This window comes from Planococcus citri, chromosome 5 (genome assembly GCF_950023065.1).
Source record: "Planococcus citri chromosome 5, ihPlaCitr1.1, whole genome shotgun sequence".
Taxonomy (NCBI): domain Eukaryota; kingdom Metazoa; phylum Arthropoda; class Insecta; order Hemiptera; family Pseudococcidae; genus Planococcus; species Planococcus citri.
In genome coordinates this window covers 11062506-11081290 of record NC_088681.1, presented here as the reverse complement: position 1 = coordinate 11081290, position 18785 = coordinate 11062506, and the positions used below count along the sequence as shown (strand labels likewise).

The following is an 18785-nucleotide window of genomic DNA, read 5'->3' as shown; positions in this document are numbered from 1 at the left end:
ATAAAAAATCTTGCTTTTGGCAAAATTGTCAAAAATCCTGCTTTGTCCAAAATTGTCAAAAATCCTGCTTTTGCCAAAATTGTCAAAAGTCTTGTTCTTGCCAAAATTATCAAAAATCCTGCTTTCGCAAAAATTGTCAACATTTTAATTTACAATTCTAATTTGTTGCCAAAATTATCAAACATTTTAATTGTTTGCCAAAATTGTCAAAAAAAATTTCCCGTCAAAATTGTCAAAAATTCTAATTGTTGCCAAATTTGTCAAAAATTTTAATTTTTTGCCATTTGTCAAAAATTTTAATTTTTTGCCAAATTTGTCAAAAATTCTAATTTTTTGCCAAAATTGTCAAAAATTCAGATTTTTTCACAAAATTGCCAAACAGTCTTGTTCTTGTTAGGATTGGCCAAAAAATTATGTTTTTGACAATATTGTCAAAATTTCAATTTACAATAATTCTCTGTTTACTTACCAAAATTGTCAAAAATTCTAATTTTTTCCCAAAATTGTCAAAAATTTTAATTAGTTGCCAAAATTGTCAAAAATTGTCAAAAATTTTAAGTTTTTGACAAAATTGTCAGTGTGTGTCTTTTTTTGGGCCAATTGACGAAAATTTCAAATGTTCTTTCGTCATAAAATTCCCAAAAAGTAGTTTTTTGTAAAAATAGTCGAATGGTCGTAATGTGTAGAATTTTACACTCTCGACTTGGCAGACAAATATTTCTCTATAAAAATTACTCCATTACCTACTTTCTCGGATTTTTGGAAGCTATTCTACACCCCTAAAAAAGTTCTAGTGCGTTAGTAAAGAATAGAAAAAACTAGACAGCTAAGCAAAGCTTAGCTGCAAAGTGTGCGTAGCTAGCTTCCTTTTCTACAGCTATAACCGTTATTACATCTAGGTAGTGCATAAGTGAATCAACCATGTCACAGTGATGAGAATTTTTGAAACTCTCACTGCTTCAAAATAATAATTGTTTTTCAGTGTTTTCATATTTTCCAAATTACAATAGGTATTTCAGAATAATTTATAAGCTTGTATTGCTTCTAAATTAAGAAATTTCTAGTTGTTTTTCATAGTTTGCATTGTTTTAAAATTTACAAAATTTCAAATCGATTTCCCGAATTCCCCATCGCTACAATTTCATAAAGTTTTCAATAAATTTTCAGAATTTTGCATTGCTGCTGAGTTAGGAAATTTGCAATCAATTTTTAGAATTCACATTGCCTCTAAATAGTCAAATTTTGAATAATTTTTCAGAATTCTTATTGTCTTTAAATTAAAAAATTTCAAATTCAATTTTCAAGTTCATATTGTCCACAAATTGTAAAACCTTTACTCAATTTTTGGAATTCACATTGCCTCCAATTTTTCAGAATTCTCATCTTCTTCATAATTCATAAATATTACAATACTTATTTCATATAATTTTCAAGTTCACATTATCTGCAACTTACAGAACTTTTAATCAATTTTTGGAATTCTCAGCGTCTCTAAATACAAATTTTCATATCATTTTTTTTAGAATTTCTATTGTCTTCAAATTTATAAATTTTCAAACCAATTTTCGGAACTTGCTTTTTATTCTAAATTAAGAATTAAATCTTATAAAATACCTATGTTAAGAATTTGCATTGCCTATTACACGAAAAAAATATGGGTAATTTTTACAAAAAAATTTAACTAAATACTCACAATTAAGTACCAGATCCCATTCAATAATGTTTACTGCAATCGTATAGTAAAACTTATCATTTTAATAAATTTTGCTATAGGTACCAATACTTAGTAAAAATCATTTTGTTTTAATAATTTTTACTAAATCATGATAATAAAAATTACATGTTTCAATTGTACAAAAATTGGTTTAATTTCTCATTTTGAAGTAATTTTTAAATTATAAGTAAAAAGTTAAAAATTATTCATGTCAAGTAATTCTTACTTTATACTTATGGTTATAGGTAGACAAAAAATTAATGAAATGAATTTTTAGTTAGCAAATGATATCATAATTCATAACTCAATTTCAGCATTATTTAGCAAATGATATTATAATTCATAACACAATTTCAGCATTATTTTTGCCCCATTTTCATGTACTACATTTATAGGTAGTAACTCCAAAGCATTTACCTATCCAATTTTCCTACGAAAAATCTGTCACCTACCTACTTACCTCACGGGGATTCGAACCTGGGTCCCTAAATTTCCTATTCCTACCTACATGCCCTATCCACTCAGCCACCTATTCACTACGAAGGTACGGGCATTAAAATAATATATTTGTTTGGTAAACGCCCCACCAAACCACTCCCACTTGGAATTTACAGCTAACAGACCGGGGGTGTAACAGGGTACCATGAAACACAGCTGGTGATGGAATAGACTGGGGGTATAGCAGGGTACAATGAGCGGCAGGTGTTCTACAAGTCCCCTTTTCCCTTTTTTAGGATTTAATGCATTAAAATAATGAACTAAAATTGCAATTACTCAGCAATTACCCATCCGAATTGAATGAAAATTAATCTATTCCCTCCGCCTTAATGATTCTCAAATGGTGTCCAATAGGTACAAAAAACGGTTGGATAGCTTAAGAGAACATTCAGTTCCAATAAAATTTCATTTCTCAAAGCGAAACCAATAGTGTGCTACGCACACTAAAAACAACTTACCAGTTAGTAGTAATTAACTTTCAGTTGCTTTTCTAGATTTGAAAAAAAAATGAAAAAAACACGTCAAAGTTAGATGGTATCATGGTACTTATTTTTGTTAACGAATTTCCAAAGTTGACAATAAAAAGAAGAAAGCGAGAGAAAAATCACACCCGCGTTTACAAAAATCCACCTCGTACTCTCACACGCGAAAAGACCTTAAAAATAGAAAGCAAAAAATCCTGCAGGATTTAAAAAGGAGAGTGATTTTCTCTCGTATAAACGTATCGAAAACGAAACAAAAAAAACAGAGAAAAACAGAAAAAAATAAATCCCAAAATAGCGAGCAAAAAAAAGGCGAAAAAAAGGTGCAAAGACCATCCTTATAGAGTGAGTGAGAGAGTAGAGGGAATCTCGCCGAAGATCTCTCCCCTCTTCGATGTGTTTTGGAATTCTCGATAGTATTCGCATCAGCCGGTAGGAACGCTGCATCGGTGCTTGTCCTTGACTCTGAGAAACGACGGCGGTTCTACATTCTATCTCGTTTGTGTGTACTTTTAGTCATTCTCGGTCAACGAAAGGGAAAGCAATTCGGTATATAAAATCGTTAACCGCGGGTTAGATGCGCTTTGGCGACGCGCAAAAGCCGGTATCGGAAAAGTCTCTCGGATATTTTGGAAGATAAAAAACCATGGTGAAGAAAATTTTTTTCCGAAACGTCGAATAATAAATTGGTCGGAAAATTTTTTTTTAGGAATCGAATCGTCGATAATTCGTAATTTGGTAATTTTTTTCGGTGTTCGTAATTATTTTGACTCGATTATTTTTTTACGTCAATTTTTTTTTTCAACTGTATTTTTTTTGGAAGATTTTTCTGTATTTTTTTTTCTAACGGTGTTATATAAATATTTTATTATTTTTGAGAGAGTTTTTGTTAACTTCGAACTCGTTTTTTTTTCTCTCTATGTTCGTTTAGATGGATTGTATCGCGAAATCGTTCGTAAGATAGAATTGATCGTGTTCGAGAAGTACGTAATTTGACGTGTGTTGGAAGAAGAAAATTACTGAAGACGTGAAAAATGGCACCTCGACGTAATAATTCGGTATCGTTAGATGGCTGTTCGACTATATTACCAGATATTCAAGGCTTAACACTAGACCCGGTAGTTGGTACGGAGAATCACGCCGGCGAGCCGACTATAACCACGTGTTGCGTGCCGACATCGGAATGTCTGCGAAACAAGGAGCCGATTTTCATGAACAATACCAACGACGTGGTCAAAGTATTGTGCAACAACGACCACTGCCCGATGAGCAAATACATGCACAAGGAATGCTTCGAGCATTGGGAGCAGAACATCCTGACGTACTTGAAATCCTGCGGAAGAGCTCGATCCTGGTCGGATAAACAACGCCAGCAAAATCTGTGGACGAAAAAAGGATACGATTTGGCCTTCCGCGCTTGCAATTGTCTCTGTGGCCGAGGATTCATTCGCAAAGACTTGGACTGGAGTCCGATGACCACCATTGCCACAAACGGATGCCATATCACTGCCTCGGAGGCGGATAAAAAGAAAAAGAAACGACGTCAAAATAACAGGCCAACTATCGCCATGTCAGCAGCGTTCAGCAATGGTAATTCGTACAATATGCAGATTAATGGTGGCGGAGGAGGCATAAATGGTACCAATGGAACGATGGGCAATCGTCAAAATATCGACAATGTTCTCACACCGATCGAATTAAGAGCCAGGACTGTCAGCATTTCATCGTCGAATGGATCAAATGGATCTTCATCGTCGCCTTCGACGTCTTCGAATAGCATCTCACCTACGTTACCTTTACCAGGAATCATCGGCTCGGGAAAGAAAAAGAAGAAGCCTGATCCGTGAGTAGTATTTCACATATATTATCTTTCATTATAAAATACGTACGAGTACGTCGTTGTAATAAATTACCAATTCTAGCTGTACCAAGAAAGACGTATCTCTATCTACAAAATGAATACAGCTAACCAACCTACGTATTTATTAAGTTTTGGCGTTCGAAGACGGTTTTTTACGTATTTTGTTGAATTTTTAGAATAGCTACCTACTTCGGTTGTGGTTTTTTTTCTTCTCTGTGTTCGATGTCGGTGCACAACTTACACAATCGTGGCACGTTGGCGTAAAGATACCTGTTAGCATTTTTAAATAAATTAATCCCGAAATCTTTCTCGTGGACGGTGGACGGTGGACGGTTGTGCTCCGAATAGAAAAGAGGAGACGATTTGAGAAAAAAATAAGAGGAAAAAACCAGTTCTCAGAATCTGATAGGTCGCGATACCCACCGAAAAAAAAAAAGGAACAGAACGTATTATAGGATAATATACGGATTTGAAATTTTATTCTATGGGCAGGAATGCATCTCTTCTTTTTTTTTTTTTTTTGGACCTCCTTTGTATCCCTCGTATTGTCCTCACTGTGTGTGTTACGACAGCAGGGGTTTTATTTTTACGAGTATATGTGTAATGCTACATAATGTATAGTATAAGCAGGTATATTTTCTACGAGTATATGGGGTTTCCATCAGGCACCAAGGGATTGGTTGTGTTTTGTGTACGATGTTGGGCAATCGGATATCGCTAATTGAGTACGTACGAGTTTCTTAACAGTCTATTGTTTTGCCGGCTTGTTGGTTGTTGGTTCCTTGCCTGAAAATACGAGGTATGGTGTTGTCGAGATGGTAATTGAATTATAGTATATTATGGTCGATTTTGTTTTATTAGTGGTGTTGTTGATTTTTTCGGACCCGATGGAAGGCTTGAGTAGGGTGAGTTTTTCCTATAGTCGAGTGAGTAGGTACCTTTTCTTGGGTTCATGGTGCTGTGTGCTGTTGTGTTGATGATGATGATGGGTGTGGGAAATGATGTAAGTGTCGAGGTACATGTCAAACTAACACGAGTGGGTTCTTTTCCGGCCTTTTTTTTTTTTTTGAAAAAGGTGTGTGGATGATTTGAATTTCGATATCTGAAGTGGAGGAAGTTTACCTGCGATGGATTGAAGTGGATTCCGCAAGTTGGGTGGAATTTCAGGAATTGGAACGAGGTTAATGTGTGAGGGTGATTTTAGAGAGAGAATGTCTTGATTGAGAGGCTTGGGCTGTTTGGGGACATTTTTCTCGGATGTGTCGAATATTAACGAGATGATGGGTGAATTGCTAATAAATATTGAGAATTCTGTAAAAATTGAGAAAATTGATGAAAAAATTATTTTTTGAAAGAAAAGTTTTGAAATGTGAAAATAAGGTAATGTGGCAGGGTAAAAATCTCCTACTAGGATTTTTTTAGAAGCCAAATTACTAAAAGTTCTCATTTTTTTAAAAAAAAAATTGAGTCAAAATTTGAAAATATCGATGAAACAATTATTTTTTGAAGGAAAAATTTCGAAATGAGAAAATGAGGTAATGTGGCATGGTAAAAATCTCCCACTCAGATTTTTTTAGAAGCCAAATCACCAAAAGTTTTTTTTTGAAAAAATTGAGAACACCTTCTGCAGTTGTACAGTATCATGGCATCTTTAGGGGGAAATGTACGTATTTTTCTCCAATATTTAAAAAAATTAATTTATGGAACTGAAAAATTCTACTTCCTTATACGAGTAATATTTCCTCGTGATTTTTTTTTTGAACTATACATATACCTTGAATTGAGATTGGATATTGATGTTTTTTTGGTTTTCAATGCAATTGTAGTGTTCTGTTTTGTGATTCATTGTTGCATCAAAATAACACTGTTTTCGTCACTTTGCAATTTTTTTTTACAACGTTGTAAACATTTTTTAGTGTTTGAGACTGTTTTAGTTTTTTTTAAGGGGCGAAGATGGAGGGGATTGAGTACGAGCCTTGATTACATCTGCTTGGTAATTAATTATGTTTGAAGAAGCACCAATACTTATTATCGAAATTTGCCAAAAAAATTACGTATTGCTGTTTTTGGAAAACAATTTTACAAGATACCTGATTATGAAATTGTTTTTTCAGTTTTATAAGCGCAGGTTTCTCGCTGAATTTTTTTAAAATGTTACCTTAGTCCACGCTTTTATGGCATAAATTGCGAAATTTTTCAAAAAATTGTATTTTTTAAACTTATTTTTAATGCAAGTTTGCTTGAAATGAGTCCTCTCGAAGAATTTTAGAATCATTTAGACGTCTTTTTTTCTGTAAAGTTATCAGGTTTTAATTTTTTTTAAATGTGAACCACATTTTTTTATCAAAATTGTGATACCTATGTAAAAAAAAAAGAAAAAAAATGTTGGTCACTCGAATTACCTTTTATAATTTTTTTTCAATTCAAAAATCCAATTCTTCTAAATCTCTTCGCTAGTTCCTTAAGGACAAATCTCGCCATTCTCAAAGTTGCTTACAAATCTCATTTCTTGCTCAATATTGCTAAAAATTGTGGTTTTTCGCCTCGAATTCCGAAAAGTTTAATTTTTTTCCAAAAAATATCCTAAAGTTTTGCTTTTTTTTTTTACCAAGAATTGTCAGAAATTGAGAAGATAGTAATTGGAAAAAAGCATCGAAAATGTATCTTTTTTGCCAATAAGTGCCGAAAAAGTCTGGCTGTGTGCAAAAAATTGACAAAAAATTTGATTTTTGCAAAATTTCACTTTTTCCACAAAAATAATATGTACTCAAAAGTTGAGTATTTTTGCCAAAAATTACTAAACCACGGTGCCAAATTGCGAGTTCAACTTTTTTTGCCAATAATTGGCATATAGTCTTGCTTTTTGCTAAAATTATCGAAGTCTTTATTTTTAGCAGAAGTTTCCACTTTTCAGCAAAATTGCTACCAAATTTCTCTTTTTTTTCTAAAATTACGCCATAGTCTTGTTTTTTTGCCATAAATTGTTAAAATTGATGGTTTTTCGCAAAAATCTCCAAGAAGGGCATTCTTTTTTGAAAATTGACTCAATGCGAATTTTTTTTGCCAGCAATTGTTGAAATTGTCGAAAGTCTTGTTTTTTGCTCGAAATCGCTAAAAAGTCTCCCGTTTTGTCTAAATTTTCCAAAAGCCTTGTTTTTTGTCCAAAATCGTTGAAAATTGTGGTTTTTTGTATAGAAAAATTTTAAGAAAATGTCACTCTTTTCTAGAAATTGTTCTGATGTGTCGAATTTTTGCCGGAAATCGCTAAAAGAGCTTTTTCTTTCGCTGAAATTGTCAAAGATCTTGCATTTTGCTTGAAATTGCAAAAGTTTTCACTTCGCTGCCAATAAAATTACCTAAAAATCTAGCTTTTTTATCAAAAAGTTGCAAAAGTCCTGTTTTTTGCTAAAATTGTGCAAATTTCTATCGAGTTCAATTTTTATATTTTATGTAATTAAATACCTACTACAAGAAGTTCTTGTTTTTTTGGTAATTTTTTCCCGCATTTAAAATTGTTTTTACTCGTGTTTTGTCACTTCTTTGCTGACTAATACTTTTTGATCACTTCTTCTAGCTTTTCTTGTTACTAAATTTACATTTTTTTTTAGTACACACGAGCTCTGTTTTTTGCGACCTTTGGAAAAATTTAAGGATTATGAAGAGATAGAAAATCGTGCTGGAGGGTTTAAAATGACCAGAAATTGTGAAATGCGGTTTAGGGGAATTAATTTCGGTAATCATTTTTGATTTTTTTTTTGGTACTTTTATAAAATTACCGAAATGCTTAAGTAATTATTTTGGATTCGTGAAGATTCGCGAAAGTAATCGAAAAATTAATTTGGGCAGCTGAAATTTTGGTTGTGGAGGTTTCGGATCACATTTCTCATGATTTTATAATTTTAATTAAATTCTTCTGTTCTCATAATATTTTTTTTTTGCAGTAAAAATTTCAAAATAGTGTGAAATAAACTCAGTTTTGAATTTTAAAAGACATTAAATCAATTAAATTCTCAATTACCTAATTTAATCATTTTCAGTATTTTTTTTTTTTTTTTTTTTTTGGTTTTAAAATACCGAATTTGAAAAGTCGTAAAAATTGTGGCATCGATTAGAAGGTTGTGTAAAAACTTCCTCCTCCTCCTTTTTTTTTTTTTTTTTTAATGACGAAAAATATAAAATAATTTTGAAAAAAAGATTTCAGTTTTACGAGTTGGACTGATCGATGTTATTTTTCATGTAGTGGAAAAGGTATAACGAGCGACGTGCTGTACGCATTTTCTCAAAAGGTTACCATGAAAGTCACACCGTGAAGAAAAAAATAACAATAATACGCACCTAGTCGTAAATTATCAATTTTGACGACTATTTTTGATTTTTTTATGACCAGCGTCATAAAACCATATACCTATTAGTGGTTATTCGTGAGTTTTGTAAGGAAGGAAAAAAAATGAACAGTGCTGTCCAAGTGCCCAGTGCTTGTGGTGGTTGTTAATATTATTATGTTCATGTGGATGAAATTTTCAGATTTTGATTTGGCCATTTTCTGATGATTCTTCCCTGGTTTGAATTTTTTGAGGGGTAGTGGGATATTAAAAATGAAATTTTGTTAATTGAACATGATTTTCTACTGTTTTCGAAATCGTAACGAAAAAAATCTATGTAGCCTATTTTTTCTCTCTGAGAAAATTTAAGCGATGTATTATCAAGTCTTCAGCATCCATTTTTCACTTTTTCAAGTGCCCCTTTCTTGTTGTCTTTGATTTTCTTATATGAATGAAATTTCGTCTTATGGGTGAGCCAGCCAAGCTCAAGTTATGCATTACTCGAGTTCGTTAAAAAAAAAATTGAAATAAATAGGATTGTGAACATTTTTCAAACATGGAAAATCGTCTTGAATATTTTCAAATGGAGTCAATTTTCAGAAAATGTGAAAAAATATTTTTTTGGAATTTTTCTCTTGATTTTTTTTTTATCAAAAATACTCGTAGCTGAAATATTTATCTTTTCAAAAATTGAAAAAATTGACGAAAACACGACTTTTTGAAAAATTAGTTTCACAATATTTTTTTTTAAAAATATAGCATATTTGTTGGAATTTTTTTTCGCAAATATAAATGAAAAAGTTTGCATGATGAATTTGCATTATGATTTTTTGTACCTGTTCCTCACTTTCCCCCTTTTTTTCAAGTTTTTTTTTCTCTGTAAGACTGATAATGTTTTTAAAACCAAAAATTTCTTCAATTAAAAAATTATTTGTTCTACTTGAGAAAAAAATGATTTTTTTAATATACTTATCATCTTCTTTTTACTTTTTAAAAATATTTGATTAACTTTTGAGTTTTTTGACAATTTTTTTAAATATAAAAAATGGTGCTATGAGAACTGGTTTTCATTATATTCTTCTTTTGTCGTTCTGTCAATTTTTTTCTATTTATTTAGGTTTTTTTTCTTTTTTTTTTCTTTTTAATAAATGTTTAATGAGAGTTGCAAAATGAATAAATATCACAATTTTTTGTCATTTTGAAGTAAAATCAGTATTCCATGTAGTTTTTGGTCTTTTTTTCAGAATGACCTCTTGCTCAAAAAAATCTACGTTGATATTTTTTTATTTCTTTCACTCACTTTTTCGTGCAAGTTGACTTTTCCGGAAGTGTCTGAAGATAGATATTGCAGGAATCAAATTAACCGCTCGTTTAACTTGATAACCCAATAGTTAGCGAATAATTAACACGTGCTTGCGTATTACGAGTAAGATATGACCATGCTTCTGTTGATAGTTTTGAGCAGTGCTCATATTTTAACATGATGATGTTATTCTAACATTGTGCTTTTTCTTGAGGCTCTGATGGCGGAAATATTCCACCTGCGTGTGTGTACCTGGCTTTAATAATGTATTTACCTATACCTACGAGTAGATACAGAGGTACATGTGCTTTCGATAGAGAAATCATTCGTAATAATACACGTACAAAGTACATACACATAATATCGGCCTATGAGATCAAGAGTGAGTGAGTGAGGGGGAGGGAGAGGAGGGCACAGGGCAGTCAAGTTTGAAACGAATTCATCGACACATGTCACGGTACTTGTTATGTTTTAGTACGCGCGGTAATTTTTTAAAGTCTGTTTAAGAAGACTCGTGTCATTAATCATTGTTTACCCGAACGCCTGTGCCTGGCTCCAGACGACGAGGAGAGCGCCACGTAGTAGGTACAATGAATTGTCTTATAATGTGTGTGTTGGAGAGAAAAAAATATGATACATTGTTGCTACGTGTATATGTATTGTACCTATATACCTACACAACAATGTACATAAGATATATACAAGTTAAGTAAATACTCGTACTCGCTAATTACCGCGTGTAATTCGGTTTGTAAAAATAAACGAAGTGTAGATACCTATAGTAAAGAGGAGAGAAGAGATGCGACGATGATGGTGAGAGGAGGACGTGCTAATATAGCGTGAAAATTTTTACGCGAAGCGTCTTCGATATCCTTGGGTTATTACTTACTACTTAGTAGTTGAAGAGTGTTAGTTTTTCCAGCCATATTATAGAGTCTGTCGATTGCAGGATAACCTCAAAGAAATTATTGCTATCGCGGTGGCCGAAATGGTCAGCGAGCTTCGACTGCGAAATACCTGTGTCCACGCGAACGAGGCGTTAATATTTTTTAATAAATTAGATCGCCAGCTACGATAACGATAATGCTATAAAAATTATATACTCGTTAAGGTTTAGGTGCGAGAGAACGATGAGAAACAATGGTTATATAAATAGATGTTCAAGTACTTACCTACGTACGTTGGTTGGTATACAGTGTGTTCGGAAAGTTCTAAGGAATGGAAGATGTCCAGTGTTTGATCAGGTTATGAAAAAAATCAGATAATCGATTGGAATTTTTTTTCATTTTTCAAAGTTGAAAGTTGTGATGAAGTTTGGAGGTAGTTTGGTCCAGACATGCGAAAGGGATGGTTTAGCGATCTTGTCGAAGGATCACTCGTCGTTTCTTATTTTTGATTAGGAAAGTTGACGAATTTCAAGAGGCATTCTTGATGATGAATTATGATCGAATGAAACTGAATGAAAGGTAAACTTGAAAATTGTTTAAAATTCAAGTCGAGTTCCTTCTACGATGTAAGTATTTTTTTCTGCCCTAATCACGACTTGAGGTATTCCATTCTTCGAGCCTTATTTTTTTTTGAAAAATTCACATGGAAAAAGTGTAGGTACTACTCGTAAATTGTACAGGATGTTTTAAGCGTAAAAAATACATTCGTAGGTACGAAAATGTAGGTTACAAAAAATCATATTTTTAAAGCACAATTACGTGGTTCGTAGAAACGTTTTTTTTTTCTTGTAGCCACTTCCTGTTTTACTCGAGAACAAGCCGAATAGTTTTCCACTTTTGTGCCTAAATATGAAAATTCATGATCGAATGAAACATCCTATTGAAAAAAATTCTTGAAATTCAATTACTTTTTCTCTATTTGGTCACAGGATGTCCACTGTTCAATGTCCCTGATTTTTTTTTTACCAAAATTGTGAAAAAGTTTTGCTGTTGTGCTAAGATTGCAAAAAAATCATGCTTTTTTCAAAATGAATTTTTTCAGAAATTTACCGAGTAGTTGATCTGATTTTTTCACTTTTTTCTGGTTTTTTACGGAAGCAGAAGCATTTTGATCGAGTAAATTCTCACTGGACTTTTTTCCCTTCTCTTCCCTAAAATCATATTCTTTTGAAAATCATTTTTTTTTTCGTAGAATTTGCCAAGAAAATTCCACTTTTCTGCTAGAATCGCAAAAATTTTTGTTTTTCCATATTTTCTTTTGATTAAAATTATGTAAAATTTTTCTTTTACCTTTATTTTCTTTTTTTTTCAGAATTTTGAATTTTTTTTCTTTCTAGTTCTGTTTGGAAATGAAAACAATTTGAATGGACCTCATCGCCCACGTACTCCTCCCCCCTTCACACCTCCAAAAAAAACACATTATTGAAACGATCTCCTGTTGATAATCCTGTGTTTTCCATTTTCTCATTCAAACGGAAATTTTCCATTTTCAAATTCTCTTTTCATTTCAGAGTTTTAAAATTTTGTTTACAATGTTTCTAGTTCTCTTTGAAAACATACCGCTATTATTTAACTTGAATAAATTCTGGTTGGACGTCCCCCTCCCCTATCAAAAAAAAGATTGAAATTATTTCTTGTTGAAAGCCTGTTGTTTTTCTTTTTACAAAATTTTACAACTCAAGTTCCGATTTTTATCTAAATTGCAATAGGTTGCGCTTCTTTTCATTTTCTCAATCAAACTGAAACTTTTCATTCGAGATTTCTCTTCTGTATTCATAATTTTAATTTTGTTTTCATATATTTTCTAGCTCAAAGTACCTATAAAAATTTTGACTAGAATAAATTTTCATTGGACCTTCTCCCTCCCACCTCTCAAAAAACATTCGAAATGAATCCTCATTAAAATTCCTGATTTTTGGATGAAATTGCGATTAGTTCTTTTTTCCAATTTTCTTTACTAAAATTTTTCATTTATTCGATTTCTCTTTCAAAATTTGAATTGAAAAAAAAAGTTTCTTGTTCTACTTGAGCATTTCGAAGTTTCAACCCCCCCCCCCCTGTTGAATCCTTTGAACGAATTTTGTATCCAATTTCTCTCGCTTTCTTGTCTAAATTTCAAAAAATGTCCCGCTTTTCAACATTTTTTAAACCGAACTCTGAAATTTCATTTTTTCCCCCATTTTTTTCTAGTTTATTTTTGTGGTTTTTGAACACATAAAACTTTTGTCTTGAGCAAATTTCGAGCCCACTTCCTTCTTCTCCCCTCTTCATATGAAACGTACAAACGAATTTCGTGTCTAATATCTTACTTTTTTGTCAAATTCCCCCTTCCTGCCAAAAAAGTTCTAGTTTTCTGAAACTTTATGTTTTTTATTTATTTTTTTCGTTTTTTAAAAAATATTAAAATTCAGAATTTTGTCTCAAATAAATTTTGAGCCGACCTGTTTCCCTGCTCTTGCCCTGTCCCAAATTAAAACACTTTCTGAAAGTTCTGTTTTTCCTGCTTCTGCATTATTTGTCCTGTTTTTTGGGCATATTAAAAAATTAAACTTGAAAGGGATTCTCTTTTTTGCGAGTTGAATAAATTTCATGCTCCACAGTTTTTTTCTTAGCAGGCAGATTGGTTTGCTTCACCAAAATAGTCCATTTTTCTAGGAAAGTAGTTTATTTTTCGCTTCAAATTTCCAAATTCTGTGTTTTTAGACACACAAGTGAAAGAGCAAATTGAAAATAATTTTTGTAGTCCTCGATTTATTTATTAGCCTATCATTTTTTGTTGCACTTTTGTCGATTGTCTTGGAAGTAATAATGAGTGATGATTTTGAGATTTTTTTTTTTTTTTTTTTTTAATGAAATAAATTGAAAATTTTTTGTTCAAAGCACAAAAAAATCCAAAAAATGAAAAAAATTGGACATCATTAAACTTTTGAAGAGAAAATGTGCACTTTTGTTGATTGTCTTGGAAGACGTGATGCTGAAATAATTTTGATCTTCTTTTGTTTTTTCATTATTTTTTTTGATGAAATAAATTGAAAATTTTCTGTTTAAAACACACAAAAAAAAACGAAAAATTTTATTCAAAACAATGAAAAAAAATTGGATATACTCTTGAAGAGAAAATGTAAATATTTTTGAAATTATGAATTTTTTGCCTTTATGTCATGAAAATTCTTCGATTTTTCATTTCAGAAAAATTTTTTCATGATTTTGTTAGTTTTTGAAAATTTTCCTCTTTTTTAGAATATTATCCGCATAGGTGGCTAGTTTTCTTATTGAAATTTTTTGGTTCATTATCATTATTAAATGTTCACTTTTTGCAACTAAAAGTATTTCATATTATAAGGTTTCAACTTTTGAGCATTTCAGTAGATTTTCAGAATTTCAGAGAAATATTTTTCAATTTTCGTGTTTATTTATATTTTTTGATATTGTTTTAATGTACCTAATTTTGTTCTTTATCGAATAATCTCTCGTCATTTTCGTCCATTGGCTGTTTGATGAATTCTCGGAACACCTTGTCTCACTATAATATACCTTGACTGATATAAATGGCGCCCGAATATGGACCAGTACAGGTAGTACGATACAATACCGATGTCCAATTGTCCAATTACCGGTGTGCTTCTTTGAAACAGACGCGAAATAAAGAGATTGCGTACCCACGTCTGCTGTCTACGTACTCTTATTATTACCTATTACTTTCAATATCGAGATGAAAATGACGCCTATTTAAACGATTATAGATAGGTAACTAGGTATATCGAGTGTTTTGTACCTGTGTACTCGTACATAAGACGAAAAATTTGAAAAAAGGTATCGCCTTCGTGTTACGTAAGTAAAGTCTGACAATGAAAAAAAATTTTCGTTATTCGTGATGTAATTACCCGTTACCTATCGTATAGATCTCGAGATTGAATCATAACGATCGCGTGGCTTTTGTATTCTGTTAAGATAATACATACCAATAATAAGAACACCGACCAGACATATACGTGGGTTACTAGGTAAGGTAGGTACTCGAAGACGAGAAAAATTATACCTTTTTTTAGATTCTCTTATATTGTTTCTCTGTGTTCTGTTTCTTTCTCGATTTGTCGTCTGTAGATAAGTATTTGTTTTCATTAATGGTCGTCATCGTTGTAGTTGTCGTTGTAGTCGAAATGGAAATATTAATAGGTGGTATTCGATCACCCTACTTACGTAATGACGAGGTGCACGAGCATCGAGCAGTTCGAACTGGAGCTCGATCATTTTTACTGTTACGTCTTCGTACCTACTTCGTATGTACCTATCTGTACTGTGTAATTTGTAATTCTGATCGATTCCTCGTATCGTACTTATTTAATAGTGTTATAATAATATATTTATGTGGTATAATTCGAACGACATCGACACGACACGACGATGCAAACGCAATGTCCGGACGTGTGCGCTGGTTGTTTGTTAAAATACTCGTTGGGTATTGGTACTCATTAACATAGGTCTTTCTATTGTTAAAGTAGGTACCATTCGATCGGTAATTAGGTCAAATGATGTGTGCATGGCCCCCGATGATCGAAAATCAGACGTTCGATGCGGTCTCAAGTAGACGTAGGTCTGGGTATACGATTAATCGTACATATCGTATTTTTTTTTTTTTATTTGCTTGATGGATGATGGGAGGTATAATACTATAGGTATTGTTATTCGATCCTTATTACGTGTAGTGTGTAGTGTATGTGGGACTCTCGGAGACGTGCACGAGTAGAAGGAAGACATTACGAGAACGTGGTGTGAACGCCTTGAGGCGAGTCAGGTCTGTTGCTGTGTTCGTCTCGTACTGTATTTATGATGAATTGATGTACCCAAAATATTCGTGGCTTATCTCTATTGTAGTTTTATACCTACTATATTACGCGATTTATTTGCGGTGTGCTACTGGATGTGTTGGAACTGTGAAATGAAAGATGAAAGAAGAAGGAAATGTTCTACAGGGTGTGAAACAGAGAAAATTGAAGGAATTTTGCCATTCATGAAACGTCAGGATAGGTAAATACCTGGAAATTTGGCAAAAATCCAATATGGAAACAAAATGTTTTTTCCCAAAAAATTATCCAGAAATCTTATTAATTTTTGCCAAAAGTCTCAATTTTTTCTAAAAACTGCGGTGCTTAGACAAAATTTTCAAACAAGCGTTCAAAGAAAGTGTAAGTCGTGGGCTGATTTTTCAATTTTTTTAATTAAAAAAGTTGTCGAATAAAGTTCTATTTCCGCCCTAATTGCCAAAGAAGTTCTATTTTTGCTATTTTTTTTTTGTCTATCCCAAAAAGCCTATTTTTTTCTGACAAAATGGCAATGCTAATGTCCTGACTTTTTCCATTTTTCAATTGGAAAAGTTACCAAATGAAGTCTCGTTTTTAATCAAACTGACAAAAAAATCTTATTTTTGCTTAAATTTTCAAAAAAATTCCTGCTTTTACCGATATTGCCAAAAAGTGCTTTGCTTTGCCAAAATTGTCAAAAAGTTGTACTTTTTCAACCAAAATTGCTGGTCGTGTCCAGCTTTTTTCCATCATTACAACGTCACCAAAATTGCCCAGCTTTTGCCAAAAATGACCGTCAAAAATTCTCGTTTTTCAAAAATTCACTCAAGTGTTCACTTTTCAAAAGAATGGCCAAGGATTGTCGTATTTTGGCAGGAAATTCCAAAAAGTCTCCTTTTTTTGACAAATATTTCAAAAGTCTAGCTTTTTTGCCATAAATTGAGGTTTTTTTTGTTTTTTTTTTGGGGGGGGGGGTGTTTTTAATTACTAGATTATTCAAAGTCATGTTTTTTGACAAGAATTTTTGGTTTTTATCAAATTGACCAAAAATTGCTGTTGTTTCATTTTTTGCCATAAATTGTCAAAAAAAACCTTTTTTTTTGTTTTTTTTTGGGGGGGGGGGTGTTTTTAATTACTAGATTATTCAAAGTCATGTTTTTTGACAAGAATTTTTGGTTTTTATCAAATTGACCAAAAATTGCTGTTGTTTCAAAAAGTTTCAAAAAGTCTCGCATTTTTCCAAAAATTGTCCAAAAGTCGTTTTTTTTTCCAACAGAATTTGGATAAAAAGATCTTTTTAGGCTCTTAATTACCTTACGTAAGGTCCTACGTTCTGCCAAATTTGTCAAACTCTTTTTCCAAAAATTCGTAATCATTCTCGTTTTCATCATTATTTGGTGATTATTTTTCATGAATTCAAAATAAATTACTTACCAAAAATTTCTCCAAGAGTCAATTTCGAATATTACTCGTATTGTTTTTTCGTTACTCATTTCTATTGCAATTTCTTCGTTTGATGAATCTTTTGGCTGAAAATGGTGATAAATTCAAGCTTCTCAACTCGACCAAATTAGAAATTGATGGACAAAAGATGAATTTTTTCAAAATTTTCAGAAAATATCGATCTAGGAAACTGATAAAAGACACTGACAGGGAAAGTCATATTCCACTAAAAATAGAACATTATCTGCACTCATCTTCACCAAAGATCTTCCGATTGAGAATGAAAAATCATAGATTCGATTTCGATTCAACTTCTCGATCTAGCGAACAATTATATTAATAGGTCAACTAAAAGGGAAGATGAAACGAGTTGTTTTCAATTGAATAAGTCAATTTTATAATCATATCGCAAATTTATATGGGTCAACTTTGATCTTATAACCATTATCGAACTCGGCCTTCTTTTTCATTTTATTTATTCTCCCGAGAGTTAAATGTAGGTAGTGTAGGTATTTAAAAATGCTAAAAATGGAGAATTTCATCGTTGCCATGTTCGCGCGATGGTCACCGCTTTTATATATTTTGTCGGTGTTTTTACGCTAAATTTTTTTTGTATATAGAGCTCCACAGCATCATCATCGTCAATATCGCGCGATTGTTAATTACTTATTTTTCTGGCAAGTTGACGCGAATTGAAAACTAGTTTTGTTTCTTCTTCATCGGTAATAAAAAAAGGAAGTATATATTTAGGCGTATAGTTTAAAAAGAAGAGAATCATCAGAATCAGAGTAGCTTGGCTCGCGACTCTCTTGTACTATGTTCAATGTTGTACAACATTACCTACATTTGTACAAGTGACATAATGATTCTTCTAGTCTTCTTTTTTATAATATTATGCTAAATAATACTACTTTTTTATGTTTTTTTTCGCCGACAAATGGTAATTTTGATGGTGGTCGTCTTCTCGCTCCACCCTTCGCCCCTCACCCTCGACTATTTATTAATACAAATAGGTAAGGTAACCGTAAATTCAACGTGAAATTGATTGCCGAGTAAATTTTATAGGTGATTTGGATGTTAATTAATTTCTTTATTATTTGGGTTCTGCTTGATGCTGAAGACAACATTGTTGCAATCGTCTCGTCGCGTCGGTTTTTAGTATATAGATAAAATATTCTTGGAAGAGGTAGCTTGGTTCATTCTGAATCGAACTATCAATTTTTCTGATTATTTTTCAAGATACAATCTTCTCTTCTAGATCTATTCTTAGCTCGTTCAGTTTGCAAATTGGGAAAATATTTATCCATTGCAGCCAAATTTCAATTTTCTATCCAGATCTGCCGAGGTGAAAAAAATTCATAAATCCCCACCCACATCTCTTAATCAATGGACGTCTTTCTATTTCTTCAATTA

At 32.2% G+C, this 18785-nt stretch overlaps 1 protein-coding gene across 2 annotated transcripts in view; it reads left to right on the top strand.

The window, feature by feature from the left end:
* The first annotated feature begins 3145 nt into the window (after nucleotides 1–3145).
* The window catches only part of heca (headcase), a 244899-nt gene continuing 229259 nt past the window's right edge, over nucleotides 3146–18785 (top strand). For both annotated transcript variants that reach the window (XM_065365223.1, XM_065365222.1), the window contains exon 1: nucleotides 3146–4537. In XM_065365223.1, the coding sequence (XP_065221295.1) occupies nucleotides 3729–4537 (809 nt within the window). In that variant the 5' untranslated portion in view covers nucleotides 3146–3728. The remainder of the gene's footprint in view (nucleotides 4538–18785) is intronic.